Below are 9,411 nucleotides of genomic sequence, written 5' to 3' on the forward strand. Positions count from 1 at the left end.
TCCTCCAACTCCACTTGATGAAATCCCCAAAAGGCGTCGGCGACGGTTTTGAACGAGTGCACTGGCACCCCAGACACCATGTCGAATGGTGCAGGTGTGTGGTGCGTCTCCCTCAGACAGCTTGCATTGAGGCGTTGGAAGTCCACAGTGCGCCTGGGCTGACCGTTTTTCTTGGCCACCACGACCATCCTGGCGCACCACTCCGTAGCCTCACCAGCAGGCACTGGCTGGATGACGCCTCTCCTGACGTCCTCCTCCAACTGGGCCTTCACCTCCGCTTCCCAGTGTTTCGGAACGGGAGCGGGTGTGTGACAGGCGTAGGGGGTCGTGCCGGGCGTCAGGTGGATACGGTGAGGGGGACCAGTCATGACTGGCAGTGGGGACCTGCTGGTGTTGAATGCGGTAGACGAAAAGTGCGTGAGTAGCCATGCCTCCAGCCTGGCCACATTCTCCTCCAAAGGAGGCAAGGGTATCTCAACTGGCCTCGGCGGGAAACGGCTGCTCTCAGGTAAACGGTTCGGAGGTAGATCGTCGGCAGTGTGCCGCTCCCCTCCATCGCCCACGGCAGCCACAGCACGTCTATGGAGCGGGAAGTCGACAGGCACCAAGTTGAGGCACTTGCAGGCCTCCAATGACAGATAGAGGGCCTTGGCTGTCTGCACGAAGTAGACCTCCTGGACGGTGGACCCCTCGTCCACACCGAGGCGGCAGGGGGCGGACCCCAGACACTTGAGCTGTTTGTTCGCCACGTCCCTTAAGCCATTACGGGCCCGAAGTTGCCCCGGACACAAACCGATGTCCCGGAGCAGGGATGCGCCTGCCACACACACCATAGCACCCGTGTCGGCTACAGCCAGCACAGGGGTGGCGGGGGAATTGCCCCCGGCCTGGGACACGAACACTTGTAACCTGGGGTGGCGGGATAGCTGGGCTGTTGCCACTGTAACAGCGCCTGACACATCCACAGGAGCACTTAGGGCTGACTTACTCCTACAACACCTTTTGAAGTGACCAACCTTACCGCAATTGCGACATGTAGCCCCACTTGCAGGGCAGTTACTTTTACCAGGGGCATGTGACACGCCGCAGTTACCACAGTGCCCGCGACTGGGGTTTGGAGGTCGGGCGGCAGCTACCTCAGGCTCACCGGTGACGTCATCACCACCCGCCACTGCCTCAGCAACTGTTCCCATCACTGCCTGGCCAGACGTACGACACAATACACCAGCATCTCTCACTGCTGCCTCAAATAACATGCATTTGTTTCTAAGCACTTCAACACTATTATAACTAGAGTACCCCTGGAAAATTTCCCTTTTCAACACTGGGTTACTCAGGCCCACCATAACTTTACGTAATAGCATGTACTCAGAGAGGTCGTTATCACAGGTGGGACATTTAAACTCACACTCCACTGCTTCTGAGAAGCATCGTTGAAAATACCTTTTCATGGGCTCCTCTTCACCTTGTTTGCTGTTGAAAAACTCGTTCCATTTCACAGCTTGGTTTGAAGATTGAAGAACCATTCCACTGATGGCGTCCAGGGCTTCTTTGGGCGAGAGCTGCTCCCACTGACCGCTGGGGTATCTCGAGTCAATCACTCTTTGGAGTGCGGGGACGCAGTTCAGGCGAATGTGGAGTGTGGCCACCAGCTGTGGCCACCCGTTCAGCAGCACCCATGACTCCATGGACCGCCTCCATGTCCTAAACGCAGCTGCTGGCATTTCTGCCTCACACTTCTCTGGAGCGACAGCTGCTGAGGGCTTCATGACCGGCATAGAAGCATGACCACCGCCAGCACCTAGAGAAGCCATCTGAGCCATCAATGCACTCATGGCCTGCTGCTGGGCACGCGCGGTGTTCCCGGCCGGTGTAGAGAAGCCCTGGCGTCCCCTTGAGGGCGTCGAGAATCGTGGACGTGTAGGGGCCATGTCAGCGTTCTTGTCAGGGCTGTAATGGCGTGTCGGGCCCCGACATATCCTACTCACTGTGCGCCATGTGAGAGGTTGGAGTCATAGACCAAGTTCTCTATAGACTTTATTATAACAGCGTCAGCTGGACACTGGCCACCAGGCGCTGCCAAGGACAAGCCCCCCCCACTCAACATGGGAAAACATATCGTACGATGGTACACTCTTACACATATTTTTTTCCTTCTATTCATTTTCTTCACAATTTCGTTTGACATCCACCTACTTTTATCCTCGTTCCTCCTTTGTCCTATAAGTTTTCCCCAGTCTCTAACATTACTTTTTTGTAATTATTAAATTGTTGTCCAGGTCCTTGTTCCTCAAAGTCACTCTCTAGTACTAAGAGTAGACAGTCAGCTGGTTGAGTTGTCAATCATTAAGTTTTCTGGGAGGAAGCAATGACTGGATAGCCCAACAGCAGCAGTAGTCGGTTAACTCTGTCCACGGCTTTCGCAATTTTCATTTTCTCGGAGCTCGTAAAGGGATCAACAGCCTTCTTGTCCACACTCTTGACGGGTCCCGCGAGGTGGGAGGAAACACAGGAAAGGCGTTCTTCATCCTCTGGTACCCTGAGGAGGATAGTAATGTTGCTATGATGTTACAGTTGTACCTCATATTGTATACATTTATTAGATATTTACCTTGGTACAGGACAGACGACCTTCCTCTAGTGGTACTCCAGATAAATATTTACCTTCGTACAAGACAACGCCAAGTGTGTTATTGTCACATTACATCAGAGAGTTACAGCATTGTTAACAGAAGGCAGCAGCGTTTAGGACATTTGTATAAAATATCTAATATGCCTGTGGGAAAGGTGGTGCAGTAAGAGGCTTCAACCTTACCTGAGGAAGTGTAGCATCCCACGGAGATAAAGGTCTGTGTTATTTACCAGGCGCTCATAGTGAACGACGTGGAGTGGAGCTGACTGCCATATCAGTACATCTGTCACCAGAGACTCCCACATGTGGATAGTTTCCTTAATAAACTTGCGAAGACCTGTATGAGAGGAAGATACTGTAGTAATGTTTACTTAGGCTTTGTGTTCAGGGATAGTCTACATCGCTTGAGATGTAAATAAAAAAAAATGTACATATATAACCGTCGACCGGGGACGGGATAGTAAAAGACTGGCCAGTCCCTCAGACAGAGAAAGATGTGAAGGCGTTGTGGGATTAGACTCTTTTTATAGCAAATTCATCAACGAGTTTTCTCAGATAGCTGCTCCATTGCATGAGCTGATGCATAGGAAGGCGAAGGATCTAGTTGGGGGTGAAGGGGGAGGGAGGTAGCAGTAGGCGTTCCAGAAGATGAAAGACGTGGTGAAGCAGTCGCCAGAGTTTGCCTGCCCAGATTTCATTGAGGAATTCACCTTAGAGACAGATGCAAGTTTCAGTGGGCTAGGTGCTGTGCTGTCCCAGATAAATGATGGCAAGCTGAATCCTGCGTGCAATGCAAGCCGGAGCCTCAGGAAATCAGAGAGAAACATGACAAAATATAGCTCCCTTAAGTTAGAAATGATAGCACTCAAATAGGCAATAGTGAATAAGTTCAGGGACTAAATGGCGGGAAGCATTTCGCTGTCTACACTGATAACAATCCATTGAGTCATAAAGAGACCGCTAATTAAGGGGCAGTCGGAACAGGTGGAATGCTGGTTTAGAGCAATTCGAATTCATCATCAGTACAAGGCGGGAAAGAGCAACACGGTAGCAGATACTCTATCTAGGCTCCTAGGGAACAGGAAGGAGAGAGTGATGACGAATATACGGCAATTAATATAGTGGAGAATAATGTGGCTGGGGTGAGTGAGCTGTGGACGGTAGATGGGCTGCGCAGGGAACAGGAATGCATGAAATGTTTTAAGGGGATACGGAGATGGATGGCAGAAGAGATTCAGGAGGGAGACGCACAAGGGGAACTCCAGAATGATGATTTCCGTAAGATGTACTGAGTGAGGCAACACTTGGTAGTTAAGGCCGTGTGGTTTAGAAGGCGTGAAGGAACGAATGTGTGGAGAGAGGTGCCAATGTTGCTGCTAAGGTTCCAGGGGGAATTGATGAGTTCGGGTACCAGGGGCGGGATTGTACCCTTTCGCTTGTGCGGGATCGAGGCTTCTGGCCAGGAATAGGGGTGACTGTGCAGGAATATCTAGCTCGGTGGTGGATGAGCCAGGGAGTGAAGACGAGGAGCCTCCTCAGCAGGCAAGCATGATGACGAGAGGAAAACAGGCTGCCGAGGGACTAGACAAACAGGACTTAGGGAGGAGTCATAGGGTGGGACGGAGGAGATACAAGAGCTGGGCGTTGAGATTGGTTGTAAGGTGAAGATTGAGTCGATCCTTGCAGTGTCCGGAGTTGCAGACGTTATAGCGCTTGGTAGTTGAGTAGGGTATTACTTTTGACACTAGTCCCCGCTTGAGAGTGAATCGGGCGTTTGATGGTGGAGTGCGGGTTTGCTGTCGTCAGGGTATGATGGATTATAGCTCTGGGAGAGTTGAGAAGTGCTGGGTCGTGGCTCAAGGGTTGGATTGGGCAGACTGGAAGTGTAGTCCTAATTTTCAGCGCATGAGGACAATGCTGTCTTTTTCATTATTTTAGGGGACCAATCGTCATATTTTGAATTTCTAGCACTAAAAAACCAGGTGAGAGAACAGAGAAACGTAACTAGGCTGTAGCCAGACTAATAAGTGATCTTGATCCTCGTGGCGTCAGCTGTCTCGGTCGCGTTGCGGGCCTACTGTACAAGCCATTGTCCAAGACCACATGCACACCGAACGTAGGAAACTGGAATTAAGTGATCAGCTGGTCCCCACGAGGAAAGCAGGATATTTCCTCAAAATAATTCATACACTGTTGACAAAGCTACAAGCTAGTTATAATATTTAAAAAAATTAGCTAGGATAAATTTTCCATTTTGAAGAGGCGACACCAGTGGCTGTGGTAAATAATTAAGATATGAACGGGAATAAACATTAAAATAGTTGTTAGTCTTTCCCTAAATAAATAAAGGTCCATCATTGGAAAATTTGAGATTTAGCAACAGTATAATAGAATGACACCAACAGTATAAAGGAATGACACCAACAGTATAAAGGAATGACACCAGCAGTATAAAATAAAGACATCAACAATATAAGAAGAATGACACCAACAGTATAAAGGAATGACACCAACAGTATAAAGGAATGACACCAGCAGTATAAAATAAAGACATCAACAATATAAGAAGAATGACACCAACAGTATAAAGGAATGACACCAACAGTATAAAGAATGACAGTACAAAGAACCAACCAACAGTATAAAGGAATACCAACAGTATAAAGAATGACACCAACAGTATAGTAAAGAATGACACCAACAGTATAAAGGAATGACACCAACAGTATAAAGCCCAACAGTGCAACAATATAAAAGAATGACACCAACAGTATAAAGGAATGACACCAACAGTATAAAGGAATGACACCAACAGTATAAAGGAATGACACCAACAATATAAAGGAATGACACCAACAGTATAAAGGAATGACACCAACAGTATAAAGGAATGACACCAACAGTATAAAGGAATGACACCAACAGTATAAAGGAATGACACCAACAATATAAAGGAATGACACCAACAGTATAAAGGAATGACAACAGTATAAAGGAATGACACCAACAGTATAAAGGAATGACACCAACAGTATAAAGGAATGACACCAACAATATAAAAGAATGACACCAACAGTAAAATAGAATGACACCAACAGTATAAAAGAATGACACCAACAGTAAAATAGAATGACACCAACAGTATAAAAGAATGACACTAACAGTATAATAGAATGACAACTATTGTATGTCAGTGTTATATGGTAATAATTGTATTGAGATACTTGTACTAGCGTAAATTGCCATTGTCAAGTACAGGGTAGCATAAATAAAACAACCAACACCGAAGAGGTACCATGCTGTTCGACACCACAACCGCATCCATCCCATACGTGCACGAACTGATCGCTATGAGAACAGCCCAGTCCCAACCATAGTAAAAATTATCAATAACTTGTAATAAACCAGTGTATTCACTCCCAGTAAACACTACTCCTTGCACTGTCACTATGTTGAAATGAACTGTAGTTTGAGCTTTTCCCATCTAGTTATTATGTCTTATTTGTGTCACTTATGTTACTTGTATATTATTTGTAATTCGAAACCCATTCCCCAAATATGTAACTGTATATTTTCAGCCTTCTGGCTGCCAAGCTCTTTCAATAAACCGTTAATTATTATTATTATTATTATTATTTATGTTAGATAGTGTTAGTGGCAGGTAAAGATAGTGTTAGTGGCAGGAAATGTGAAGGTAATGATAGTGTTAGTGTCAGGTAAAGTGAAGGTATAGATAGTGTTAGTGGCAGGTAAAGTGAAGGTAAAGATAGTGTTAGTGGCAGGTAAAGTGAAGGTATAGATAGTGTTAGTGGCAGGTAAAGTGAAGGTAAAGATAGTGTTAGTGGCAGGTAAAGAAGGAAAGATAGTGTTAGTGTCAGGTAAAGTGAATAGATAGTATTAGTGGCAGGTAAAGTGGAAGGTATAGATAGTGTTATGGCAGGTAAAGGAAGGTATAGATGGTGTTAGTGGCAGGTAAAGTGAAGGAAAGATATTAGTGGCAGGTAAAGTAAATAAAATGTGTTAGCAGGTAGTGAAGGTAAAGATAGTGTTAGTGGCAGGTAGTGAAGGTAAAGATAGTGTTAGTGGCAGGTAAGGAAGGTAAAGATAGTTAGTGGCAGGTAAAGTAAAGTGAAAGATAGTGTTAGTGTCAGGTAGAGGAAGGTAAAGATAGTGTTAGTGGCAGGTAAAGATAGTATTAATGTAAGGTATAGTGAAGTTAAAGATAGTGTTACTGGCGGGAAGTGAAGGTAAAGATTGTGTTAGTGCGGCTGAGATAGATATGGTGTTAGTGGCTGGAAGCGAAGGTAAAGATAGTGTTGTAGTGGTAAAGTGAAGGTAAAGATAGTGTTAGTGGCAGGTGTGAAGGTAAGATAGTGGTAGTGGCAGGTAAAGTGAAGGTAAAGATTGTGTTAGTGGCGGTAAAGTGAAGGAGATAGATATGGTGTTAGTGGCTGGTAGTGAAGGTAAAGATAGTGTTAGTGGCAGGTGTGAAGGTAGATAGTGGTAGTGGCGGAGGAAAGTAAAGATAGTGTTAGTGGCTGGTATGAAGGAGATAGATATGGTGTTAGGGCAGGTAAAGTGAAGGTAAAGATAGTGTTAGTGGCAGGGTAAAGAGGTGAAAGATAGTGTTAGGCAAAATGAAGGTAAAGATAGTGTGGCGGTTAAGGTAAAGTGAAGGTAAAGATAGTGTTAGTAGGTAAAGTGAAGGAAGATAGTGTTAGTGGCAGGTAAAGTGAAGGAGATAGATAGTGTTAGTGGCAGGTAAAGTGAAGGTAAAGATAGTGTTAGTGGCAGGTAAAGTGAAGGTATAGATAGTGTTAGTGGCAGGTAAAGTGAAGGTAAAGATAGTGTTAGTGGCAGGTAAAGTGAAGGAGATAGATTATGGTGTTAGTGGCAGGTAAAGTGAAGGTATAGATAGTGTTAGTGGCAGGTAAAGATAGTTAGTGGCAGGAAGTGAAGGTAAAGATATGTTAGTGGCTGGTGAGTGAAGGAGATAGATATGGTGTTAGGCGGCGGAAAGTGAAGGTAAAGATAGTGTTAGTGGCAGGTAAAGTGAAGGTAAAGATAGTGTTAGTGCAGGTAAAGTGAAGGTATTAGATAGTGTTAGTGGCAGGTAAAGTGAAGGTAAAGATAGTGTTAGTGGCAGGTAAAGTGAAGGTAAAGATAGTGTTAGTGGCAGGTAAAGTGAGGGTAAAGATAGTTAGTGGCAGGTAAAGTGAGGTATGATAGTGTTAGTGGCAGGAAGTGAAGGTATAGATAGTGTTAGTGGCAGGTAAAGTGAAGGTAAAGATAGTGTTAGGTGGCAGGTAAAGTGAAGGTAAAGATAGTGTTAGTGGCTGGTAAAGTGAAGGAGATAGATATGTTAGTGGCAGGTAAAGTGAAGATAGTGTTAGTGGCAGGTAAAGTGAAGGTGATAGATAGTGTTAGTGGCAGGTAAAGTGAAGGTAAAGATAGTGTTAGTGGCAGGTAGGAAGGTATAGATAGTGTTAGGTATGGTAAAGTGAAGGATATAGATATGGTGTTAGTGGCAGGTGAAAGTGAAGGTAAAGATAGTGTTAGTGGCAGGTAAAGTGAAGGTAAAGATATGTTAGTGGCAGGTAAAGGGATGTAAAGATAGTGTTAGTGGCAGGTAAAGTGAAGGTAAAGATAGTGTTAGTGGCAGGTGTGAAGGTAAAGATAGTGTTAGTGGCAGGTAAAGGAAGGATAGTATTAGGCAGGTAAAGCAAAGGTAAAGATAGTGTTAGTGGCAGGTAAAGTGAAGGTAAAGATAGTGTTAGTGGGGAGCAGGTAAAGAGTGCATAGATAGTGTTAGTGGCAGGAAAGTGCAAAGATAGTGTTAGTGGCAGGTAAAGTGAAGGAGATAGATGGTGTTAGTGGCAGGTAAAGTGAAGTAAAGATAGTGTTAGTGGCAGGCAAAGTGAAGGAGATAGATATGGTGTTAGTGGCAGGTAAAGTGAAGGCATAGATAGTGTTATGGCAGGTAAAGATATGTTAGTGGCAGGTAAAGGAAGGTATAGATAGTGTTGGTGGCAGGTGGAAGGATAGATAGTGTTAGTGGCAGGTAAAGTGAAGGTATAGATAGTGTTATGGCAGGTAAAGTGAAGGTAAAGATAGTGTTAGTGGCAGGTAAAGTGAAGGTATAGATAGTGTTAGTGGCAGGTAAAGTGAAGGTAAAGATAGTGTTAGTGGCCGGTAAAGTGAAGGAGATAGATATGGTGTTAGTGGCAGGTAAAATGAAGGTATAGATAGTGTTAGTGGCGTAAAGATAGTGTTAGTGGCAGGTAAAGTGAAGGTATAGATAGTGTTAGTGCAGGACAGTGCTAGTGGGAGTGAAGGCAAAGACAGTGGCAGTAACGGCAGCGAAGGAGACAGAAGCAGGTGAAAATGAATGGAAAAGATAGTGTTAGTAAGGCAAGATAGTGCTAGTGTTATGAAGGAGAGATAGGTAAGGTATGAAGGCAAAGATAGTTAGTGGAAAGGTAAAGAAGGAGATAGATATGGTGTTAGTGGCAGTGAAGGTATAGATAGTGTTAGTGGCAGGTAAAGATAGTGTTAGTAGGCGTGTATGAAGGTAAAGATAGTGTTAGTGGCAGGTGTGGAAGGAGATAGATGGTGTTAGTGGCAAAAGTGAAGGTAAAGATAGTGTTAGTGGCAGGTGAATGAAGGTATAGATAGTGTTAGTGGCAGGTAAAAGGAAGGTATGGTGATAGTGTTGCGCGCAGCGAAGGCAAAGATAGTGTTAGTATAAGGTGCATGAATGACAACACGAAGCACCTGAG

General features: G+C 45.0%; 1 protein-coding gene across 1 annotated transcript; it reads right to left on the reverse strand.

Moving 5' to 3' along the window:
- Positions 1 to 2,080: 2,080 nt before the first annotated feature.
- On the reverse strand, positions 2,081 to 3,339 carry LOC121879452 (WSC domain-containing protein 1-like). Its single transcript, XM_042386105.1, has 2 exons — positions 2,816 to 3,339; positions 2,081 to 2,539 (listed from the first exon to the last, which is right to left on the reverse strand). The coding sequence occupies exons 1-2, from the start codon at positions 2,935 to 2,937 to the stop codon at positions 2,347 to 2,349; spliced, it is 315 nt and encodes a 104-aa protein (XP_042242039.1). The 5' UTR covers positions 2,938 to 3,339; the 3' UTR covers positions 2,081 to 2,346.
- Between the last annotated feature and the right edge of the window lie 6,072 nt (positions 3,340 to 9,411).

Source organism: Homarus americanus, unplaced genomic scaffold (assembly GCF_018991925.1).
Source record: "Homarus americanus isolate GMGI-L3 unplaced genomic scaffold, GMGI_Hamer_2.0 scaffold8997, whole genome shotgun sequence".
NCBI lineage: Eukaryota > Metazoa > Arthropoda > Malacostraca > Decapoda > Nephropidae > Homarus > Homarus americanus.

Coding starts and splice junctions, on each gene's coding strand:
- LOC121879452 (XM_042386105.1), bottom strand. CDS start 2,937: ATGTGGGAGTCTCTGGTGACAGATGTACTGATATGGCAGTCAGCTCCA. Junction 2,540..2,815: donor GGGATGCTACACTTCCTCAG/GTAAGGTTGAAG, acceptor TATCCTCCTCAG/GGTACCAGAGGATGAAGAAC.